Source organism: Zalophus californianus, chromosome 16 (genome assembly GCF_009762305.2).
Source record: "Zalophus californianus isolate mZalCal1 chromosome 16, mZalCal1.pri.v2, whole genome shotgun sequence".
Lineage (NCBI taxonomy): Eukaryota > Metazoa > Chordata > Mammalia > Carnivora > Otariidae > Zalophus > Zalophus californianus.
The window spans coordinates 784427-807850 of record NC_045610.1 but is presented as its reverse complement, the minus strand read 5'-3'; the positions used below and the strand labels follow the sequence as shown (position 1 = coordinate 807850).

The window sequence follows — 23424 nt, the reverse complement described above, 5'->3', positions numbered from 1 at the left end:
CGGGGCCGAGTCTGCCCCCCCCTCCAGGATCTTCCGGGGTCCAGAGTGCGGGGCGCGTTTGGGGAACCCAGAGCAAGGACTGGAGGCAGAGACACACCCGCGCGGGAGCGGGCACGTCGCGAGCGCACCGGGGAGACCCCCCTCGGCGGGGCGCCGGGCCGCGGGCACCAAGGGGCGGCGCGGCCCGAGGCAGGAATGGGGCGGCCAGCCAATCGGAGGGCAGCATTCCCGCCGCGGGGGCGGGGGCCAATCGGATCCCGGGCGCGGCCGCGCTGCGGGGACAGAGCCAATCAGCTACGAGGACGGCCAGGGGGCGGGTCCGCGCGGAGTTTCAAACCGGCCGGGTGGGCGGCGAGCGGCCGTGCGGGGCGTGCGGTCGGCGCCGGGCGCTATTGGGTGAGTGCACCCCGGGGGCTCGGCGGCCCTTCCGTTCCCACGGGACCCGGACGAGGCGGGGGGCTCCGGTCAGGACGGGCGCGCATGCGGGGCCGGCCGAGGATTGCAGGATGCGGATCGGGGGCTCCGCGCGGCGGGAGCGCCCTGGGCCCCCGCGCGTTCGCGAAAGGGCCGCCGATGGGGCCCCGGCGCAGGGAGGCTCGGCGGCGGCCGGTCCGGACTCTGCCCGCCTCCGCGCTGGGGTCAGAGAGCCGAAAGGAGGCTGATGGAAAGACACCGCTGTCGCAGACACGCGGAGCGGCGCGTCCACCCTCCGCCCTCTTCTGGGCCTCGCTGACCCCTCTTCCAGGAAGCACCCTCCTTCCCGCACCCACGGCTGCCAAGGGCCTCACGCCCAGCCCGGGCTGCCTGTGTGTCCGTGGGGCCTGGGGAGGTAAGGGGGATGCCTTGCTGACCTTTTGGCCTCCCCCGCAGGCTCTGGTGGGCTGAGCAGACCCTTGACCACGCAGATGGCTTCCAAGTGGCCGGGCGTGGGGGCCTCGGTGCGCCCAGGATCGCTCCAGGACCAGCAACTGCTGGAGGAGAAGGAGGTGCTGCCGCCTGCCGCCTGCCCTCCGGAGACCTCCGGGGGGGCCCTGGGCTCCCTGTGCAGACAGTTCCACAGGAGGCTGCCCCTGAGAGCAGTCAGCCTCAACCTCGGGGCAGGGCCCTCCTGGAAACGCCTGGAAAGCCCCGAGCCAGGCCAGCAGGGCCTCCAGGCTGCGGCTCGCTCAGCGAAGAACGCCCTGGGTGCCGTGTCCCAGGTAAGGCCGGCGACGTTAACTGTCCCTTGGCTCAGGCTTCCATGGTGCCAGACGGCTGAGGCCTCCAAGGGCCCCTGTGAGGAGGCAGACCCCATGAGGACAGGGGCACTGTACAGAGGAACCGAGCCCCACGACGCAAGATGATACAGCTGCGTTGTGCTAGGGTGGCAGGCGAGGGCGAAATGGGGGGACACCAAACAGGAGGGCTTCCAGAGGAGAGGACTCCACGGAACCACCCAGGACAGGGGCAGTGGGAGGAGGTTGTAAGGCAAGCGAAATAGCTTGAGTCCAGATCCAGAGCTGGGGGAGAGCAAGACGCAGGAGGGAAGTCTGGGTGTGGCCAGAGGGCAGAGAGCCAGGACGGGAAGGGCCGGGGTCCCGGGGCTGGAGGTGTTTCTAGACTCTCCCAGGAGCGCTGGGAGCCAGGCGGGAAGATTTTCAACAGGGTTGGAATCTGGCCGGATTAGCAGATCAGCACGGTTCTTCAGCTAGGTGGTAGAGGGCGAGAAGAAGCTTCACCTCCGAGAGGCCTGGGGGCCTCCTGGCCTTGCAGAGGCTCAGAAAGGTCTGCAGGGATTCGTGTCAGGTGACAGGTGCGGGGTGCTGGTGTGAGGTGCCCGTGGGCTTTCCGGGTGAACAGGTCTCCAAACCCAAAAATGAGGGAAGGTGTCACCTAGGAGGGACAGAGCCGTGAGGACAGACCGACCCCCAAGGAGAGAATGAGGGTGGGTATCTCCTTGGGGTCTGATTGGGGATCTGAAATCCACAGACCCTCCGCTGAGAGGTCTCTGAGCCAGACGTCAGTCTCGTCTGTAGGAGCCCCGGGACGGTTTTATTCCCGGGGGCTCAGGGGCGTGAAATGAGACGGTCCGCCCACAGCCACACCACGCTCCACACGGAACGCGGGTCTTACTCTAACCTCCGGCCTCTGGCTCTGCCGGGGGCACACGTTCTGGCTGAGAGGAGCCCAGGCGGGTCCGAGAGACCCCAGGGCTCAGGCTTGCCCCCGCAGGCCGTGAGGAGCCCCAGAGGGCTTCCGAGCCCTTGAGCCTCCTGAGAGCTGGCCCTGCAGAGGACTCTGCACCAGCGTGGACGGGGAGCTGGTGTGTGAGACCAGAGGCAGGTCCTGGGGGGCAGGCCTGGGCTCTGGGCCTTGCTGGGAGAGCCAGGGTCCTTATGGGTCCCGGGAGAGGGTTTGGGCTTGGGTGAACGCGGACTCTGACCAGCGCACTCACTCCCCAGGTGGTTCTGAGTCGCCGGCTGCCGCAGGCCCGGTTCCCACGGACTCACCCTCCCCCGGGACCAGGGGCCCAGAGCTGCCAGGCTCCGCAGGCCCGCTGGGGGGCCGAGTGGTGGGAGGTACAGCCAGGACACTCGGGAGTAGTGCCCACTTGGCTTTGGTCCCTGCTCAGCTCTCCCTGTACCCGCCACAGAGAATCCAGGAGTCCTGCCACAGCGGCACCAAGTGGCTGGTGGAAACCCAGGTGAGAGCCAGGAGGCGGAGGAGGGGGGCACAGAAGAGCACCCGGCTGTCTGGAGCTGCCCCCGCCTACGTGGCCCTGGACCCGTGGGAGAGGGACGGTCACCGGCTCCCTGCCCACGGGGGCCCACGCGCCTTCCCCCTGCGGCAGCCCAGGAGAGAGGCGGCCCTCCGCGGTCCCTACTCCTCGACAGAGCCCCTCTGCTCCCCCAGGTAAGAGGAGCAATGCCTGGGCCCCCCAACGCGAGCTGGGCCCCCTCCTGCGGCTGCCAGGGGCACCCTGAGCTGCCGGCAGCGGTGCTCTGGCCCAGCTCTGCCCCAGTTGGCAGGGGGCCTGGGGGGGGGGGGGTCCTCCAGGGCCTCAGTTTCCCTATCTGTCAAAGACGCGAGCCTCTCGGCGAGCCCAAAGCAAGTCTGGAAGCCCTCTGGAGGCCGAGGCTCAGGTTCCAAGGGGGCAACAGCGGGGCTGACCTGTCTGCAAGGTCACCTGCCCTTGACCTTCTGGGCCTTGAGCTTTCTGTTCTGTGCCCTGCGCTCCAAGCCGCACCGATGTCACTTCCTGGGGGGAGGGGAGGGTCTGGGACAAGGTGTTCCCAGCTCCCCGGGCATCTCCCTGGCCTGCGTGCCTGGCCCAGTGCCGCTGAGGGGGGGCTGGGTTGGCTACAGGTTTCCACGAGTCTTGGGGGCGGCTTTTCCTTGTTTCAGCGAGTCTGACGGTGACCTAGAGCCTGTGGGAGCAGGACTTCAGCATCTCCAGCAGCTGTCCCAGGAGCCGGACGAGGCCAGCGTGGCTGAGGAGAGGTGAGCCGGCATTTCTGGGGCCCGTCTTTGCCCCTGGGTCTGACCTGCTGTGGGACCCTGGCCTGCCCCTGCCCATCTCTGGGCCCCCCTGGTGCCACGTTTGTCCGTCACCTGGAAGCCCCCCAGGCCAGGTACCTGGTTCCTGAAAGACCTGCCCTTCCTCCAACTTTCCCCATGGCTCCCCGACTCCTGCCTGCCCGTGGAACTGGGAAGAGCTCCGGGGGCTGGTAGGGAGTTTCTGGTCTGTGCTCAGGACCCCCTCCTGGAGGCAAGCCTCGGGTCTGCAGCTGCCCTAAGTTGGGGCCAGTCCCCCGTCCATCCAGTGGCCACGATGGGCTCCTGGGTGGGGCGCGGCCAGTTCTGGGGACACGGCGGGAGGGCCCCTCGAGCCCGCGGCACCCACGGCATCTGTCTCTCCCGCCCTCCCACCGGTAGCGGCGACGTGACCGTGTCTCTCATCCGAGACTGAGGAGGACAGTGCCTGCAGGTAATGCCTTCCTCCGAGCATCTTCCCTGGGCCCCCTCCTCCTCACGCACAAACATGTGCAAGAACGGAGCCTTTTCTGGAAAACCCCCCGGAGCTGACGGGCCCAGCAGGCAGGAAGTGTGCGAGCCCCGCCCCCCCGCCCCCGGAGCGAGAGCTGCTGACCTCACCGACCCCGTCAGTAGCCGAGCACACCGGCCACCTCCTAGCTCCTGCTTCCGGGGGACGACCGTGGGGCCCCTATGTCCCTGCTCTGAGCATGGGGAGGGGGCACGAAGGGAGCTGTGTATTTGCAGGAAGCGGGCCACATCTGACCACCACGCCCTCACACCAGGGCCCGTGTGTCCCCCCAAGCCCCCGAGCACTGCCCTTGGGCTCCCCTCCAGGGGTAGGCCGCTCAGGAGCCTCTGCTCAGAACCGGCCACAGCCGGTTCTGCCCTTGAGCGCCCGCCCCAGCCTGAGACTCACTGGGTTTGGAAACTCATGCCGCACTCGAGCTCCGTGGCGGCATCTACAGCAGGAAGCCCGGGCAGCAGAGATTCTGGGGAGCCCTGAGCCGTGCACCCAGGAGGGGGACCTGCGAGGAATCAGCCCCTGGGCGGCCCAGGGACCCCAGCTCCCGTCCCCGCGGCACCCCCAGAGCCCCGAGACCCTGGGCCCACAGACCCCTACTTGCCCTCAGCACACGGCGCCGTGGTGTGCGGGCAGGGGTAGCACTGCTCAGTGGCGGTTTCTGCCCTCGGTAAATTATTTAAGAAACCCGCTTTGTCATTTTATCAGAAAGAAACCAGCGTGTGACTTCCCTGGAGATAACACTGCTTTTTCATAATAAAGACTCTGCTTCTGAGTGTGACATCTGTTCTCTGTGTCACACACACACACACACACACACACACACCAGTCGGGGCAGCGGGGCTGTGCTCCCCCGTCCTCCCCGGGCCAAGCGGCCGGCCCCCAGCTCGGGGGGAGCACGAGCAGCAGACACTGTCTCTCAGCTTCACTCGAAACCAAGAACACCGTAAAGGCAAATAAGGTTTTTATTTAAGTGACAACATCCGAGAGTTAAAAACCAGCTCACGTCAAAATCAAGACCAGTTGTAAAAATCTTTTAGCTCCGTAACGCGGTGTGTCTTGTTAGAAACCTGGTATTTTACATTTTCTTCTCTAACGGATTTTGTACAAGGCAGCCATGAGGAGTAGGGGAAGACCTTTCTTTCACCACAGAACCATCCACCAGAAGTAATACTGAGAGTCACACATTTAGGAACAGCCAGACCACGGACAAGGTCAGACAGGCTGCCGCCGCGGAGTAAACAGAGAACAGGACAGTGGGGTCCCGGGGTGGAGGGCCCCTCGAGCGGGCTGCCTCCTGTCCTGCCCCTCGGTGTCACCTGCCGATCCTCGTGCCGGTGAGGGTGGGGTCCCACTGCGTTCCCTGCCGGCCCCAATGGCAGGGCCCGGGCCGGGCCTCGCTACTGCTCGGGGACATCACCCCAGCTGTGATTTTTAAGAAGGTGTCCCCAAGCCAGAGGGAGGGTAAGGAGAGAGGGGTGGCTTCTTTTGGCTGAGCCAAAGAGAATAGGTTTCCAGAGCACTTGGCACCCAAACCCCCAGGATTCGGCGGGAAATTGGTTATTTAAGGCGGGGGCAAGCTGCGAGGCTCTGCCGCAGAGCCCCTCCGGGGCGGGGCGGCACTGAGGCTCGGGGCAGGGGGTGGGGCGTCCGAGCAGAACCAGTGCCACCTCCCCACCCGCTGGGACTGGGTTTCTTTCAAAAACCGGCGCCCCGTTTTGCCTGCAGGACACGTCGGGAGCGCAGACTCTGGGCTCCAAGGCGGTAGAAGGACCGTCTCAAGACCGTGAGACCCGGCCTCCCCTCTTTGAGGGAGCCCACGCCCCGGCAACCTCCGGAATGTGGGGTCCACACCTGCTCTTCCACGGCCCGGCACCCAGACAGGAGGGCCATTCATCCAAACACATGAAAAGAGTCAACTTTTTTAAATACGTGTTTTGTGGAGCCTAAGGGAGGGGTCGTGAGATCTTCCAGAGACAACCCATGATGCCGGGAGAGCAGGCGCCGGCCAGGGGTGCACCCCGAGCCCCCAACAGGGTGAGTGTGGGCGAGGGCAGCAGGCAGCGCTCCGGCAAGGACAGCCCCGGATCGGGAAGAACAAACATGCCACGCGAGAGACGAGGAGCTTTGGTCAGGCAGGAAGAGGGGTTCCCAGCCCCCAGGGAGCGGGCACACCGGGAACTGGAAGGGTTCTCTGGAAAACAGCCAGACCAGGTCAAGGAACTGCTCCGGGGAGGGGCAAGCCCCCTCCAGAGGACAGCACCACTGGGTGCTTTGTTTTTCTCGGCCCGGAGTGGACGGACACACAGAACAAGCCACTGGTACAGGAACGTGTGTTGGTTAGAGTCTCCGGGAGAACCGAGCAGCCTCCCGCTGCAGAACCCCACCCCGCACGCGCCCCAGCTGGGGCTCCCGCTCACTGTGTCCCGCTGTACATCTGCAGCATCGGGGCGTGGGTCCTCCAAGCCCCAGACAGCAAGGCGGTGGCCTCCGGCCAGGTGCCCCAGCCCAGCTCGAGCCCAGGCCCTGGAGCCCTGCTCACGGGACGCAGGCTCCCCCGCAGGGTCCTGGCGCTCTGTCTCTGTCTGTCTCTCCCAGGCTTCCGGCCTGGGGTTCGCAGGGCAGAGGAAGCCTAACTCGGGAAGAAGGAACTCCTACTAAGGACTTATCACCTCCATCAGCAGCTTCCGCGTAAAGGGACAGGAGGCAGCATCAGAGAGGCCGGCCGTCTGCCCACGCTCCGTCCAGGGCATATTCTGGAAAGGGTGGATGCGGCCATGCCCTAAGCGCTGGGTCCTCACGGAGCGCCCCGCAGAGGGAATGTGGAAGGAAGGGTGGCCCGTGGGAACCGGGAACCGCTGGGAGGCAGGGCCAGAGAGCGAGCTGCCCGCGGCTTGGGCTCGGGTGCCGACAGCCCTGCAGGTGGAGCAGGCCAGCCGGCCGTGCCAGAGAAGGCTCGCGTCCCGGAGAGCGCGGCCTGGGGGCTGGGAGCCTGGACCCCCCCACCCCGGCCCCAGCAGGGTGCCCACTTTGCCAGGCAATTCACAGGGCAGTCGCCGTCTGGGGAGAACACGGGCCACGCAGGAGCTGCGAGAGGTAGACGCCGAGCGGAGGCGACACGGGGCCCACGCGGGTGCCTATTGCGGATGCAGAGGTCTGGGCTCTGGGGCAGCCCGGCCGGACGCAGCCCTGCTTGGAGGAGCTGAGCTAGCCTTGGGGACGGCCAGGGGGGGCCCAGAAGCAGGCCGCGGCAGCCCCCGGGGTTGGGAGTGGGCCCAGCCGGACAGCAGCGGGGTGCAGGGACCCAGGCCCCCCGGCAAGGGGCTCGCAGCAGGACAGCTTGGGCAGGCTCTGAGGGCCCCCCCCACCCCGGGAGCCAAGCCCTGCCAGCCTCAGGGGACGAGCCAGGAGGAGGGTAAGGGCACCAAACCCAGCGGGGTGGCAGGCAGAAGGGAAGAGAATACAACAGTTTGAGCCAAAAATCACATGAACCCCCAGAATGCCGGGATGTCAGCTCTGTGCCTTCCAGGAGCCAAGAGGGGGAATCAGTCTGAGCAGAGCTGGGGAGGGCGAGTCAGATCAGTGCCCTCTGGGGCAGTGTCCCCGTTCCTGGGACACCTGGTTCGGGCATCAGAGCAAAGCAAACTGCCCCGTGGAGCAGCAACCCCTTCCCACCTTCCCATCCCCCTCCCTCCCCGCAAGGGCTTCCTGTGAACTGGTGGGGCACTCGGTGCCCGCGAAGGGCCCCCAGAGCCCCCTCTCAGACTGCGTGCAAGGTGCACCCTGGGCTCTCTGAGAGGCTCCTAGTGCGAGACAGCCCAGGAGTCAGAAACCCGCACCAACCTCAGCAGGGAGACCCGTCCAATCCCATAAGGAAGGCGGGGCCCAGAGAGGGCGAGCAGTGGGCTCACAGGCAGCCCAGCTGGGCCAGAGCCTGAGGCTGCAGCCTCACGGGGGAGGGCGCCAGGCGGGACCCTGGGAAGAGGAATGACTGTCCTCACGGGCCACGGGAGGGTGGTGACAGTACCAAGGACAAGACGGGGACAATGGACAGCTGCAGGAGGACAGACCGTCAGCACCAGACCCCGCCCCCCCAGGGTCGTGGACAGACACTGCGAACACACGAGGACCCGGGGATAGCCTCTCACTCCCAGAAGGTGGCCACTCGGCCCCAGGAAAGCCAGGAGGCCCAAGACGGTGACCCGGGATGCCACAGGGAGGGCGTTGCCAATGCCGCTCGCCCCTCCGGCAGGAGCTGTGCCCGCCGGGGCCGCCGGGGCCCGCTCTGGGGGCTTCTCCCCCCCGGGCCTGCCCAGCACCTCCGAAGCCTCGGGGCCCCAGAAGGATGGTCGACTCCGCCCAACCCTCCCGCTCCAGGCAGGCCCGCTCCCCGGCGTCGCACACGCACCGGCGCTGACCCGGGCTTGCGGTCACGGGCCCCACACGGGGAGGCAGCCGCGGCTGCACACAGACCCTGGGCTCTCCCCCCGGGGCGCGGCTGGGTCCCTCCCCGCTCTGGTCGGACACTGCTGGACAGACACGGGAGGGAAAAAGCAGGAAAAGTCCTGTCTCGGGGAGAAGCAGCCCCCCCGGCCCACAGGCAGGGCCCCCCTGCTCTGCGCACAGCCCGGCCCTCAGGGCACTGACTCGAACTTGGGGGGCCCGCGCGCCCAGCTGAGCGCGGCCAGGGGCCGCTCGTGGTCCTTGTCGGACTCGGGCTGGCTCTGCGCCCGCTCGGGCTTGGGGTTGGCGGGCGGGTCGGGCTGCTGCACGGACATGGTCCTGCGCAGGTGGTTACGCTTCCGCAGGAACTCGGGCTGGGCGTGCAACCCGAAGCTGCCCTTGCGCAGGACCATGCGTGAGTTGTTCTTCTTGGGGCGCGAGCGGTGGCCGGCCTCCAGCGCCGCCAGGTGGGCTGCGTAGCCCTCGCTCAGGAACTGCGGGGGGGGGGGGGGTGGGGGGGGCACAGGCGTCAGGCGGGAGGAAGGGCTGCAAGCTGCCGCCCCCGCACCGCCCATGCCCGCCCTACCCGGGTCCCCAGCTGCACCGTGGAGCCTGGCGGGATGGGGAGCTCAGGACCCAGAATGGCCCCCCGCGCACCCTGAACCTCTGAGCACACCCATCCGCAGCCCTGGGGCGCACAGAGCTCTGGGCTCTTGATGGGGGGTCCCTGTCCCCCTTTGCCACTAAATCCCCCAAATGCAAGTTTGTGCCGTCACCCAGCCCCCCTCCACGGACTCCATCAGGTCCCGGCCCCCACGGCGGCCTTCTTGCCCATCCCCCCGCTGGGTCCTCACACCCTGCTCCCCAGAAAGTGAGCTGTGGACCCGCAGCAGCTGCAGGCCCTGGGCCGACGGGCAGGCTCTCCGGCCCCACCCAGGCCTACGGATGTGACCACGCCCCAGGACACCTGTGCATCAGCGCCTGAGAAGCCCCGGGTCCCACTCTGGGGGGCACCGTCTCTGCGCTGCACCTGGGGGTCGCTGTCACACCCCGCAGTCCGGGGAGTCATCACCTTCCCTTCAATCCCCTCGTTCTCCAACCTGCTCTCAGTCCCCGTGACGGCAGCACCTGTCTGGTCCCCCGCGCCAGAAACTGGGCGCCGTCCGCGGCTCTCCCTGTCCTTCAGCCCACACGTCTGACCCGGTCACTTCGGGCTCCAAGCCATCCTGCCTCGCACTGTCTCTCGGACGCCTCCCCTTCTCCCGATGGGCCTTCCACCTGCAGCCTGGGGATCGCTCTGAACCACAGACTCACCGCCAAGACGTCGAGGACACGGGCCGTGAGACAGGCGCGCGACTGTGGCCCCCCAGCCAAGCCGGGGTCCTGCCGCCACCCCCCACCTCTGCTTCTGCTGCTTCTGCCGCCAGTGCCCCTCCCACCTCAAGCCTTTCCTGGACAATTCCTTCAAAGTCCCGAAACCCGCCCCCCATCTTCCCTGTTCCTCGCTGGGGGCCCATGACCCCCTGCTCCCCGCCACGCATCAGGCCTCCGTTTCACTCTACCCCGCTGGACGGGGTGACGTGACATCTGGTCCTACCAGGAGCCTCCCGGCGCCCACACGGGGCCCGGCCGGGCACGTGCCCACTAGCGCCGGTGGAATGAAGGGCAGAGCAGACAGAAGAACCAGCCGCCCGCGCCGCCCCCCCCACCGCGCCCCCCCACCAGCTGCCACCCACCTGGCACTGGGTTTGGTACTTCTTGGCGGGCCGGCCCACAATGAAGATCTGGGAGGGCGGCAGCCCCAGCACGCTGTAGACAGAGATGTCCTTCGTGGAACCGTAGGCTGCACTGATTCTGATGAAGCACTGGAACACAGGGCGGCCGGCTTCACCCCGCGTCAGGAGGCGCCCCTGCAGCAGCCGCTCCTCCCGCCCTGCCCTGCACCCCAGGCCAGCTCCTGGGGGAGTCGGAACCTCAGCACCTCTGACCCCACTGGACAGGGCGCTACAGGACCCAGGGCCAGGACTGGAGGCCGGGTATTCCTGGCCCCCGACCCCCAACCCTGTGCCGCCCGCACCCCCCAGATGGTGGTGCTCACACAGCTCCCGGTCGGCTGGCCACCCCTGATGCTCACCCTCCGGCTGCTCACTTTGAGCCCCCACTCTGGTCCCACCATCGCTGGGGAGAGCCCACTGACCACCTCGGCCTCCACCTTGGCTTCTTCAAGGGCACTGGCCTCCAGGACTGAACCCAGAACTGCCTCTCTGGGCTCTGAAGGTCCACCTCCCCACTCTGCCCCTGCTCCTTCCCTTGCAGTCGCTCACAGCGTCACCTCTCAGGGGCCTGGACCCTTCCTCATGCCCCGCCCCGCCGGGCCATGCCTCCACTGCTGATGACCTCCAGGCCTCTGATCCTGCTCGACCTGGGCCTGACCCTGTACACACGAGCCTCTGAGACCATCCCAGGCTCGTCTACCTCAGTGCCTTTGCACAGGCTGTTTCTTTGGCAAACTCACACGCACGCTTCAGGACTCAGCTCAGAAGATGCCACCTCCTAGAAGCCTTCCCTGCCCCTGCCCGCAACCCCCGCCCGCCCCAGGCAAAGCCACCTCAGTCCTGTTTGCCCAGAGGCCTGTGCCAATCTTGGACCTGCAGGCTGTCGGTTCACCTGTCTTTCTTTCTCTGGGGCAGGGACTGGCAGACTTGCTGTGAAAGCCCAGATAATAAGTACTGTGGGCTCTGCACGCGCGCACCCACGGTTAACACCACATAAGCAAATGACGTGGCCGTGTTCCAACACAACTGTTTACGGGCGCTGTGCTGGGGCCTGGGCCCCACGGTGAGGACCGCTCCAGGTCACCGCTCCGGAGGAGAGGACAGCTCGGTGCCCCGAAGCAGGACTCGGATGGAGCACAGTGGCCACTTAGGTGTCCACTGAATGAATAACCAGATGCAGAGACAGAGTTCAGGCTTCGGAGTAGGAGACAGAAGAGGACACGTGTGACTCTGGGGTCGTGGGCGCATCACTGAGCCCCAGTGAGCTGTGTCGTCCTCATGGGTCCCTGCGGACAGCACCCACCTTGCGGGGCCGTGCGGGCTCGCAGCAAGACGCACGGAGGTGCTCTGCACCCAGGTGCGGTTACGGGTGGAGGGCGGAGGGGAGGAGCGTGCAGCAGGGTCTGGGGGCTGATCTCTCCCCTTCCCTGCTGCGGGGACTCACCTCCTGCACAAGGTTGCGGAGGAAGATGGCCTTCTGCCGCAGCGGGTCATGCACCAGCCCGTCCGAGAAGAAGATCATGCCCTGGGGGAAGTTGTGCTGAGACAGCCAGGACACCACCCGCTGTTTCTGCATGTCCGGCCGGCCCGTAATGTACAGGATCAGGTAGCCCAGGTCCTGCCAGTGTCTGTGGACACACAGCACGGCGGGTCCAGCCCCGGGGCCTGCAGCCGCCGTGCTCCCCGCCTGCCCCTGCCCTGGGCAGCCTCCCCCCGGTCTGCAGCCCTCCTGAGGAGCCCCCAGGGAGAGCCAGGGGGAAGGACTCCAAAGCCACACTGGGGCTGAGCCCCAGGAGTCCCGGACATCTCCCAGATGGCCAGCAGACACCGCATGCCCACCACCAACTGACCCCCACCGCTGCCCCCTCTGCTCCAGTCCCCGCCCTGAGCACCTCTCCTCTTTCCAGCAGGATCTGGCCACCCTCCCCCTCAGCTTGCTTCTCTGCCCTGGCTCACAGCTCCCCCACTCCAACCCAGCCCGGGCAGCCCCCAGGACTGCAAGCCCATCTGTACGGTGGGGGCACAGGGGGAACTGCCACCCAGGGCTGACCTAGGGCCGACAGCTGGGCCTGGCAGGGCGTGCTGCTGCAGCCTGCGCTAGAGGGCCGCTTCCTCATTATCCTTGGGGCTGTTTCCACGGAGACTTCTGTCCATCACAGACCTATCCCCTCGCTCCATCCTGGCTCCCCTGCCGCGTCCTCAGGTCTCCCTCCTCTGCGCACCTGGGGCCCGCCACACCACACACACAGCAGCTTTGCTGCCCACAAGCCTTGTGCTCTGCAGCTGCCGCCCCCTCCCCTGCACAGCCTCCCTGGCTTCCTCTCTTCCCGTGCCCATCTCCCTGTCTTTCAGGGCCCCCTCCTCCAGGAAGCCTTCCCAGCCTCACCCGGGATCCCGGCTGCAAGACACCAGCTGGGCCCGACCTGCTGGGGCTGCTGGGGCACTAGCCACCCCTGGCTTGTCAGAGACCGGGGTTTCCAAACCTGGAAACTGACCTGAGAGATCGGGGAGGTTTTGCAACAAAGCACGGGCCCAGGGGTCACCCCGAGGACTCCGGTGAGCTCTGAGCTGGGGCCCAGTCGTCTGTTTATCAAGAGCAGCTTCTGATGAGTGGCGAGGTTTGCAGAGTGCCACCGTGTGGCCCAGGCACCCAGGCGGACAGGCCCGAGCGCTGGAGGGTCCCGGGGGGGCAGGACCACAGTCTCCCCTTCCCAGCTGTGGGAGGGGGACGTTCACTCACTGATTTGGGCGGGGGCTGGAGATGTCGTAAGAGGAATGAATGCCCCCCCCAGGGGGAGCTGGACCCTGTCCAGGGCCTGCAGGAACAAAGGGCATCTAGCAGTCAGCTGACTCTGGGAGCCCCTAACCCAGGCTGGCCTGCTCTCCCCACAGTGCCCACGGCTACTGCGTGCGAGCAGGGCCTGGGCTCTGTCCTGTCTTGGGGTTCTGTGCGCTTGGAGTCCTGGGTTACAGTTTCTCGTGCCCGTGACTTGTCTTCCCCACGGGACTGAGCTTCCTCTCTCTAGGAGTTCTGTCTGCCTCAGTGCCCAGCTTGAGCCTGGAAGGGTGGAGGCAGGGAGGGAGGGAGAAGCAGGGAGGGAGGGAGGCAGGGGTGGAGGCAGGGAGGGAGGAAGGTGGCCCCTCTCTTGCTTTCCTATGGGCAAAACCTTTCTGCGGGCTGTTTCCAGCCACAGCTGCCGCCCCGTCCGAATCCAGCTGCCGACCCGGTCCCGCCTGCTCCCCGCACGCGCTCTACCCTTCCCTGTCCTCACGCTGCATCGTCTTTCTGGCTGATCAAAATCAGCAGTGTGTTTTCTTCTTCTTGCTTTTCTACGTTTGCGACTCTGTGCAACGGCGTGGACTGGAAACATGCATCCATCCATCCTCTAGAGGCTGTATCTAACGCCACCTCTCTCAGGAAGCCTGCCCTGCTTTCCCCAGTCTCCCACTTAGCCCTGTGCATTAGCTGGTCTCAAAAGGTGGCCCCCAGGGAGCCACGGGTCCCACATTCACACCTTCACATGGCCCCTTCCCCGTGAGTCAGGGTGGGTTCCACCACTACTTACAACCCATAGAACGCAGTGCAAAGGTCACTGCGACCCCCAAGGCTGGGTCATAAGAAGGCTTGCAGCTCCCCCTGGGTGTCCAGACTAGCCACGGAGAGCAGCCATGTGGGCAGAGAGCGAGCCCAGCCAAGGAACAAGAGCTCACATGCGTCCAGAAGCCACATCGAACTGCAGCCTAGGGGGCCTGCAGACGACCCCAGATGGCCACCTGGCGGCGAGTCATGGGGACACATGGCAACATCAGCAGAGCCCTGGCAACCCACAGAACCACGAGAGATGGAGTGATAAATGATTATTTTTGGCTGCTAAATTTGGAGGCATTTCTCACAGAGATAATCTGAGTATACCCACTGTATCCTGACCAGGATCGGAAGTCGGGAGACCAGGCCTGATTCGCTGCAGAGATAAGTGGACGCAGGGAGGGAGCGGGGAGCTGGCGTCTGCGAGTGGCAGGGTGCTTCCGGGGGGCCCTGAGTCACTGAGACCAGGACTCCCCAGCTCCCAGCCCAGACAACATGCGGCCATCTCCCCGGGCTGTGGGTTCCTGCCCCCGAAGGCAGGACACCTCCCTCGCAGGGAGGGAACACTCACCGGACAACATCCACTGCCCCTGGCCGAACCTTGGGGTCACTTCCCATGATGGACACGCTGGCGGCGAAGGACCCGTCGATGCTGAACACCACGCACTCCATGCCCCGGGGCAGCACCGTGAGGTAGCTCATCGCAAAGGTCTGGTCACCCCTAAAAGGCACCTGTCTGTGGTCAGCCGTGCATCCGGGTCAGGTGTTAGCCTGAGGCCAGAGGTCAGCCTACAGCTGGGGCCAGAGCTTGTGGGGGGCCAGGGTCAGAGGGAAGCTGGCTGGGCCTCCCGGTTTCACGGCGGAGACCCTGTCCATCTCCGTCTCTCCCCACAGACAGGGATGAGCCCGCGGGAGAGCACAGTCCGCAGGTCGTGAGATCGTGCCCGGCATCTCACCTGACAACCATCTTCACCGGGTAGACGCCAACCCCCAGGCGCCGGGGCCGCGGCACGCTGTATGTGATCCGGCCACTACTGTTGGTGATCTCCGTGTCCAGGTGCACCCAGCGGCCCGAGGACGGCTCTGCCATCACCAGGATGTCCACCTACATGCGGCGGGGGGCGGGGGGCTCCCTGAAGGCCGGGGAGCTGCCAGCATGGCTGAGGGGTCAGGCCAGGGGGCTCTCCGCCCGGTGCCCCTCCCGCCTCTCAGACACACCGAGGTCACGCCTTCCGCCAGCTCACCTCCGCGACCTGCTCCGGGCTCCACCACCCGCCTGCCCCCCAGCCTTCGCCCCTCCTGCCCCGTGCAGCTCGCGAGGGACGGCGCAGACCCCATACCTTCTCCCCGGTCAGGGCCACCATGTCGAGGGGCCCGTACATGAAGCGCCCCACCAGGACCTGGGGGCCGTCTTCGGCCGCGATCACATCGTTGGCCCGGTGGTTCGCAGTCACGTTCTGAAAGGACAGAAACGGGCTCGGCCGGAGCTTGCTTCTTCCTGACACCGTCCTTAGGACGGCCGGAGGGACGTGTCCCTGCCGCATCACGCCTTCCCGGGTAGACCTGAGCCACGTTCCTGCGGGATCTGCGAGAAACACAGACCCATGGACCCCAGCGCAGTCTCCAAGGACAGACAAGCACGCTCTGCTCCTGACCATCCCGCACGCCCCACGGGAGCGGTCAGGCCCTGACTGTCCTCCTTCCTGGGTCCTGGCTGGACGTGGCCGGGACGCCTCTGGGGCTCCCTTCCTGACCCGCTCACATCCCACAGCCATTTACTGGGAGAGGGGGACGTACCAGAGCGGAGGGAGCCATGGGCGCCCCTCACCAGGCACAGCTGCTCCGGGCCCCCCTCCCCCACACTCCAGAGCATTCTGGACTGGAGTCCTTTTGTCCCTAACTGCCCCCATGTCCCCATCCTTCCAGTTCTGGTTTCCATTCATCCTGCAGCTCAGAGGCCTCCCCGACCGCACACCACCCCCCGCCTCGCTCCCAGACCCGAATCCCTCAAGTCGGTGACCCTCCCCTTACAGGGCTCTCCGCACACCGGCTGGGGAAGCACCGTGGACTCATGGCGCCCACGATGACGTCCGGATCCTGAGCTGAGCCCGCATGAGCTTCCAGTGCACGTCCTGCTGCTCCCTGTCCAGCCCGTGGTGCTGCCCCCGGGCCTGGGCTCACCCTGGCGCCCCGACTCCGCGTGACCCGAATGCCAGCCCACCCACCACCGCAGCCTGGCCCGGCCTCGCCCAGAAAGCACCTGCGGACTCCTCTCAACCGCCATGGTGTCTGCGTGCAATTCAGGCAATTCAGCTGCAGGCCCCTCGCGGGCACGAGTCCCTGGGCTGGGTGCCCGGCACGTGGGGACGAGGCAGTCAGGGATGCTGACCTGCACACAGTCGGGGGGCGACACAGTCCCCCCTACAAGAACACTCGAGGGGGGAGAGGGGACTCGTGCAAATAAACACACGACAAGATGCCCGCGCCGCCCGTCGCTGGGGAGCGCAGAGCCACACCACCAGGAGACCCCAGTCGCGCTCGCCGGGGCCGCCGGACGCCTCACCAGTGCCCGCCCCCCACACGGTGTAGACCGGCGCAGCGGCCTTGGAGAAGCTTGCCGGCCCCTCCCACGACAGACTGGAGCTTCCCTGCTGGGTCCGCACCCCACAGAGCGAGAACACGTGTCCACGCAAAAGCCCGTCACATCGCTCCAGGCAGCCAGCCAACGGTAAACGGGTGTGTCCCTGCGAGGCGAGACCGCTCGACCACCCGCTCGGACAAGGGACGCCCCGCGAGAGAAGCCCGACATGGAAGACAGCACGTTGCGTGACCCATACACGGAGGGCCCACGGCGGGTGAATCCACAGACAGCAGTGCTGGGGGTGGCAGTGGGTGAGGGGCATGAGCAAGGGGTCTGCTCCTGAGGCCACAACCATGTTCCAGAATGGACTGCAGCGATGTTTGCACACGTCGCGACCACGCTGACACCCACTGAGCTGGGCACGTTTACACGTGGTATAAAACGTGGCTATAACTCAATATATACGTTTACAAAAACAGAGCTGATTCACGGAGTGCCAATTACCTTCTGTCCTCGGGACTGTTCTTAGGGTCCACATCAGATGTTCCCACCCGACTAGAGGCGCCCACCAGGCCGGGGGCTGTGTCCCTAAGCCCCTACACTCCCCCCAGCAGAGGACACAGTGGCCACATCCACACTTGATGATGGTTGGCTCAGTAAAACATGCATTTATGCCTCCCAAACTCCTGTTGCTGCTTCAACACCTTGCAGAGGTGACTCCTGTGCACGGAAGGCCTGCGTGGCCTGCCCCGAGAGTCCCTTTCTCTTTCTCCCTCTCCCTCTATTGTGGCGAATACCACAGCAGGCCACGCTCAGTGGTGAAGCAGACGGTGGGCCCCACGGTTGAGGGCAGGACTCTGACTCACGTCCACATCTGCGGAGGCCGGACCTCCAGCGACTGCTGCACAGCTGGTACCCCCCCCCGCTAGCCCCCCTGCAAGCTGACCCCAGTGCCCAGGCCCCGGGACCCCAATCCCCCAGCCCCACCACAGCCCGCTCCCGGCGGCCGCCAGTGAGCACGCACCCGCAGCTTGACCTGGGTCCTCTTACGGAGCCACTTCTCCCGGGGGTTGGTGGGGCTCGGTGCCGCGGGATCCAGGCCCGTGCTCTCCTTGACGGTCACACTCTCGTAGCGCATCACCTGACGAACAGCGGAGCGGGCTCCGGGTCAGCCCGGCCGCCCTGCTCCCTCCGCCCGGGCTGTCAGGCCCACCAGCCTGTGGCCGGCCAGGCCTCCCCACCCGCCAGCCTGGGACCCTCAGCGGGGCTGGGAGCCCCGGGACCTGACAGCTGGGGTCAGAGCACGGGGCTCTCGGACGCTCAGCCTCTGCCCGCCGCGCCCGAACCTCACGGCGCCCGCTCTGTACCCCTTCTCTGCCCCACTCCTTCCCTGAGGCCGGCCCCTCCCTCCTGCCCACTGCGGGCATTGCTCTTTTGCCGCAGCTCCCCCCCAGCCCCCCACTTGGTCCCTCCCCCCCGGGGCGTGCCCTCTAGCACCCAAACATGCTGCTCCCGTGCCCGTCCTGAGGATGGTCTCCATGCCTCTTAGAGCCGTGGCATCTCTCCGTGGTCCCCCACAGCCACACCCCACGAAACACCCACCCCACCCCGTGCTAGCCTCCCGCCCACCCCACCCCTCCCCTGCACCTGCTCCTGGCAGGCTCGCCCCAGGCCCCCCAGCAGCCACTGTGCACGAGGTCCCCTGACTGCGCGCTGCCCAGCTCAGAGGCTCACTCCGCCTTCTGCTCCGTCCCCCAGGGACTGGTCCTCCACCCTCCGGATCCACGGCTCCCTCCCCGGACGTTCTCTGCCTGCATGACTCCCTCAGCGTCTGGGGGAGCGTGACTACAGACCTAGTCTTTGTTTCCGGCACAGAGCTCCTAAAACCCTTGCAACTTCCTAAATGCTGAGACCTAAAGGTGCCTTTTGTTAATGGGGTGACACTTGGACCCCACCTAAGGGGAGGCTGGAGGCCAGGAGAACTCCCAGTCCCCCCACTGACCAGTGCGGATGGATGACGGGCTGGAGGTCGAATCAATCACCAAAAGCCAATGGTTTAATCAATGGTGTCTAAGTAATGAAGCGTCCACGAAAGCCAAAAATAGGGTGAGCGCACGGGGGTGCTGGTGGATGGGGCTCCTGGAGGGGGCACAGCGGCCCTGCCCCTGCCCCACACCTCGCCCTGGCCTCTCTCCCCCCTGCTGTCCCTGAGTTGTGCCCAACAAACTGACAATCCAGTGAGTAAGGGGTTTCTCTGGGGCCTGGGAGCCACTCTCCCTAACTGACGGAACCCGAGGCAGGCGTGTCGGACCGCCCGGGAGGCCCAGGTGACAACCTGCACTTGGGATTAGCTCCTGCGGAAGGTGGCGGCCTGGTGGGCTGAGCCCTCACTGTGGGCAGGTGGGGTCAGAGCCGGGCTCACACTGTCTGGAGGAGGAGAGCTGCCAGGCGTGGGGAACCCAACGCAGGGGGCCATGCCCGTCACTGGCTTACATGCCACCGCATCTGCCCCAAGCTCCAGACTCCGCCCCCCCGCACTCCCGATCCCCGGCAGGCACCCCACTCTTCCCTGGTGCAGAGCCAAGACTCGGCTTCCCACACCCCAGCCTGGCCCTGCTCCTCCCCAAACCTAGAAGCCGCCCCCGCCCCCAGGTGCTCGGGGGACAGCAGGGCCCGCGGGCCTCCCCTCTGCCGCATCCGGTGGCCCCCTGGCCCCCTGCACCAGCACCCGGCTGCCATCCCGAAGTCGGGCTCCCAGGCTGGCCCCACAACGGGCCTCCTGCTTTCTCTCTGGCCCACCAAGCAGCAGACTTGGGATTCCCTTCCAGACATACGGTCAGCTGACCGCTCTCCCTCGCCCGAGCCCTGCCGTGGCTTCTCGTGGGGCACAGAACAGAATCCCTCTCCTGCCCTCGGCCCCCGAGGCTGCACGTGGTCCGGCCCCACCTCCCGGCCTCCTTCCTCCCAGACCCCCCCAGTCGCTGGCCTCTCTGAGGACCCTGAGGCCCTTGGAGGGACAGGCATTTGTCCCTTGTCTCCAGGACGGAGATGGGTATGTACTCCCAGGGACTTTCTCTTTCATTTTCTAGAAAGTACCACACTGTTGGCCAGAAGCCCGTGCTCTTCACGAGACCCACCTTCTGACCTTGCGACCCCCCACCTGGCTAACAGCTCCAGGGCCCAGGGTGGCCTGCAAGGTCACCCTCTCCCTTGCACAAGGACGGGCCCTCCAGGAAGGGGCGCAGTACCTGTCTCAGGATGAAGGCCACCACATCTGTGGACTCCCAGTAGCTGGCGTGGAAGAGGTGAGGCAGGGCCGCCGTGGGGAAGGCCGTGAGGACATCGGGGCAGTAGAGGGCATAATCGATGCGCTTGGCGCCCCACCACTTGGCCGTGACTGTGGGCCCGAGAGCAAGGTGAGGACAGCGTGGCCTGCCTGGGCCTGGACCCACGGGGCCGTGTGGGGCCAAAGCACCCAGCTCACACGGAGCTCCCAGCTTCCCGCGGCCAGCAGCCCCTTCACCTGCCGCCCCCAGGACATCCGGTCTCATCCCCGGGATGCAGGGATTCCCAATGGGAGAACGGAATGTCAGGGTTAGGGCTCGGGCTGCGGTCGAGGTCAGTCTAGGCCACGGCTCTGTCCACAGGGCTCTGTCCAGGCCAGAGGTCAGAGCTCAGTCTGAGCTTCCTTTATGGTTCCTGGCCTGCCCTCAGCAGCCGCCCCAGGGAAGGCCCCTCTCCCTCCAGCCAGGCAGGGCCCCGAGGACCCTCACTCACTGCGGGAGGCGCCCACGGGGGCCAGGCTGTCCGAGGACCCCGAGCTCTCGCTATGGGAGCTGTCCTGGCTCATCCTCCGTCCTGGGTGCTGGGCCCGCAGGGCCCGGGGAGATGAGGCGGGGGCGTCCGGAAGCGGTGGGCTGTCCCGCGAGCTGCCCTCCAGGAAGAGGGAGCTGTGGGCGTGTAGAGCATCAGCTGCAGGGGGGACGTCACAGTCAGGGCGAGGTCGCGTGTCCCCGAGCTGCCCACACTGTGCCATCCCCATGCGGGCGGGAGCCCGGGCACCCGGAGGCACCAGCCACCTCCCACCTCCCACTTCCCACCCTCTGGGGCCCCCGACGGGCCCCCTGCACCCCCAGGGCCGGCTGGGTTCCACCTCCGCTAAATCGTGGCCCTCGCGGGCACAAGGGAGTCTGCGCATCTCTGGGAGAGTGCTCCAAAAGCACGGGCCGAGGTCACAGGGTGACCCACCACCACGTGCTGTCGCTCAGACTCCTCCCTGAGCCACGGAGGGCTGCGGCCGAGCCTGCACGTGAATGGCTCTCCAGCCTGGGGGCTAAGGTGCTCTCTGGGGGCAGGGTGTGTGCCGAGCCTGCACGTGAATGGCTCTCCAGCCTGGGGGCTAAGGTGCTCTCTGGGGGCAGGGTGTGTTAGGGTGCGCGGGGGGGGGGGGGGGGGGGGGGGAACATTCAGAGCCATTTCTGTCTGTGGAAGCTCTTGACAAGTAGGACTTTGGAAATTAAGTTTCTGTTAAAAATTGGGGGGGGGGTGGGCAGGGCTGGTTTTTAATTCCCAACGAGCCACAGGCACTGCACTCTCCACCCAATCTGCCCCAAAGCTCTGAACAGGCTCTGGCCAGACTTCCTCAACGGGGATATGGAGCCGAGGCCCTGGTCTCCTAGCCCTGACCACCCAACGCAGGCCTCCCCTTGTCCCATGCCTGGCTCACTCCACTCGCGCCCCGGAGGCCACTGGCCCTCCCCCACGCCCCCTGCCCTTGCTCCCCCTGCAAAGTTCCCCTGGACCCCCATCCTCCAGGTCGTCCCTACCTGTCCCAATGCCATGTCCAAGGCCCCCTCTTCCGTGATGCCCACCGGGTGGGGACACTCCGTGCCCTGCCCCTCCAGCGTCAGCACCCAGCGTGGGCCCCTGGACTTGCAGCCAGGTCTGGCGGCTCGGGCACTGTGCTGGTACCAGCTGCAGGAAGCCGTCGGGGGCACAGCCTGGAGCCCCCAGGCGCCTCCCGCAGAGCAGGTGCGCACACGGTGGGATGCTGGGAAGGCAGGTGAGGCGCTGCTTCCCTGGCCTCGGGTCGGTCGGAGCTGGCAGACCCAGCTCTGCAGGGGCTCGTGCCTCCTTCAGCTACCCTGGCGGGACCCAGCCCCGGGCGCAGCACACCCTCGCACCCCTGCGAGCCTACCCAGGAGCAGGGACTGTCCATCGCCCAGCGGGAACCTCTGGTAGCGGGGCACGCTGACAGGCGGCAGCAGGTGGAACTTGGGCTCCAGCAGGGGCTCCAGCCGTGAAGCCGAGGGGTCCGCACAGTGGAAGAAGCTGTATACCTGGCCACAGGCGGGACGTACCTGGAAGCCTGGGGGTGAGAGGTGATGGGGTGACGGGGTGCTCCCCCCAAGTGCAGCTTTGAGTCGCCTACCCCCCTGCTCAAGCACCTGCCTCAGCTCCCTGCTACCAACAGGGGCAAGGCCATTGTGGAGTTCGGCACTCAAGGCCTTGCCGATCTGCCCCCTCCCCGCCCGGGACCAGCACCGGAGGCCCCAGCACTGCAGCCGAGGTGCTCGCCTGCAGCCCCCCACCCAGGCCACCGTGTCCCCCTGTCTCTGGGCCCCTGCTCACACAGCCCCTCCCTCCGCTATCTCCCTGAGTCAGGCTCCCGCAAATCCGTCCGGCTTTCATGTAGCTGCTGCCTGATCTGCGAGGCAGACATGGTCCGTCACTGTGGCTCGGGGCCCATCCCCGAGGCTCCGCGCCCAGGCTGCACGGTAGCCGGGTTCACCGCCGCCCAGAGCCGGCAGAACGCTTCTCCCACAGACCAGCAGGTGTCTCCACTGGGGCTCCCTGTCCACCGGGCTCAGGGGCCTGGCCGGCCCCCCCGTGTCCAGGGAGCCCTGGCTTCCTTGGCAGCGCCAAGGGCGGCCGTGGGATTCTGCCTCACACTCCCCAGCCCGCCTCGGGCCGGGCGCCCCCTTCTCATCCATCCCATTGCGTTGGTGAGCGCTGGCGCAAAAGCAGTTTGAGAAGCCCCGACATGCGGACCCTCGAGGCGCCCTCAGAATCACGGCGGAAGCACGCTGGGCAGATCACTGCGCTGCGTGGTTTAGAGCAGTGGGGGCGGCCGTCCAAGGCTGAGGGCACTGTGTGCACCTGGGCACACGCAGGGGGCAGTACAGCCGACCGGCTGCAGCAGGCCTGTCTGCCTGGGCGCCGGGGATGGGCGGCCGCAGGAGGGTAGACTCGGCTTCTCTGAACAGGGGCGTGAAATCCACCAGCACTGGCGTACCTTTGCCCTATCAGGGGAAACCGCGCTCCCGTGCCCCCGAGCCCCTCCCCAAGCCAGAGGGCCTGACCCACCGCTCCAGACACACAAGGCCTCTCAGGCCCCAGCCCGAGCCACCCACCATCCAGCCCGGGCAGCACCGTCCTCCGCATGGCCAGAACCAGGCCCAGGGGCGAGCCGAAGAGGAAGAAGTCAGACACGTCGAAGTCCAAGCGACCCAGGCTGACCTCGGGCGGCTGGGAACCCCCGGCCGCAGGGGGCTCGGCCTCATCCTTCAGCACGCTGGAGTGGATGCTGCCCCAGGGAGAAAGAGCCGGGAAGGCCGTTAGGGAAGCGTGCAGGCTGAGCGGGGAGAGCCCAGCCCTCCATCCCCGTGGCAGCCTCCAAGCCCACGCCCAGCTCCGTGCTGGCCACCAAGGCCTGACGTCTGGGGAGGGCAGGGGTCGGCCGGCCCACGTTTCCTCTGAAGGGCCACATGGTAAGCGTTTCAGCCTTCGGGGGCCGTGGGGCCCCTGCCCCGTCTAGTCGGCAAGCAGCCAGAGGAGACGCTTGGACAGACACGCAAGGCCGCCATCCAATAAAGCTGTATTTTCCCAGCGGGGCTGAGAACCTAGGAGCACCCAAGCACCCCCGCACAGGGGCACGCCTGCCTCCACGGCGCCGGCTCTGTGGGGGCCGCCCTGTGAGCTCCTGCTGGGGCTCCGGAGAGGC

At 66.5% G+C, this 23424-nt stretch overlaps 2 protein-coding genes across 3 annotated transcripts in view; one reads left to right on the top strand and one right to left on the bottom strand.

Moving 5' to 3' along the window:
• Nucleotides 1-343: 343 nt before the first annotated feature.
• Nucleotides 344-4812, top strand: PIMREG (PICALM interacting mitotic regulator). The gene is made up of 6 exons (XM_027567834.2): nt 344-396; nt 871-1199; nt 2633-2892; nt 3385-3480; nt 3916-3967; nt 4745-4812. Exons 2-5 carry the CDS (start codon nt 906-908, stop codon nt 3947-3949), a joined length of 684 nt encoding a protein of 227 aa, XP_027423635.2. The 5' UTR covers nt 344-396; nt 871-905; the 3' UTR covers nt 3950-3967; nt 4745-4812.
• A 180-nt stretch (nt 4813-4992) lies between these two features.
• Nucleotides 4993-23424, bottom strand: part of PITPNM3 (PITPNM family member 3) — a 66663-nt gene continuing 48231 nt past the window's right edge. Inside the window, exons 10-20 of one of the 2 annotated variants that reach the window (XM_027568447.2) lie at nt 22835-23007; nt 21619-21789; nt 20199-20393; nt 19670-19818; nt 17446-17562; nt 15181-15297; nt 14797-14945; nt 14412-14576; nt 11699-11882; nt 10216-10344; nt 4993-8973 (exon numbers count right to left, since the gene is read on the bottom strand). In XM_027568447.2, coding sequence (XP_027424248.1) covers nt 8671-8973; nt 10216-10344; nt 11699-11882; nt 14412-14576; nt 14797-14945; nt 15181-15297; nt 17446-17562; nt 19670-19818; nt 20199-20393; nt 21619-21789; nt 22835-23007 — 1852 coding nt within the window. In that variant the 3' untranslated portion in view covers nt 4993-8670. The remainder of the gene's footprint in view (nt 8974-10215; nt 10345-11698; nt 11883-14411; nt 14577-14796; nt 14946-15180; nt 15298-17445; nt 17563-19669; nt 19819-20198; nt 20394-21618; nt 21790-22834; nt 23008-23424) is intronic. The other variant, XM_027568448.2, reaches the window with a different exon arrangement.

Coding starts and splice junctions, on each gene's coding strand:
- PIMREG (XM_027567834.2), top strand. CDS start 906: ATGGCTTCCAAGTGGCCGGGCGTGGGGGCCTCGGTGCGCCCAGGATCG. Junction 1,200..2,632: donor CCCTGGGTGCCGTGTCCCAG/GTAAGGCCGGCG, acceptor TACCCGCCACAG/AGAATCCAGGAGTCCTGCCA. Junction 2,893..3,384: donor GAGCCCCTCTGCTCCCCCAG/GTAAGAGGAGCA, acceptor TCCTTGTTTCAG/CGAGTCTGACGGTGACCTAG.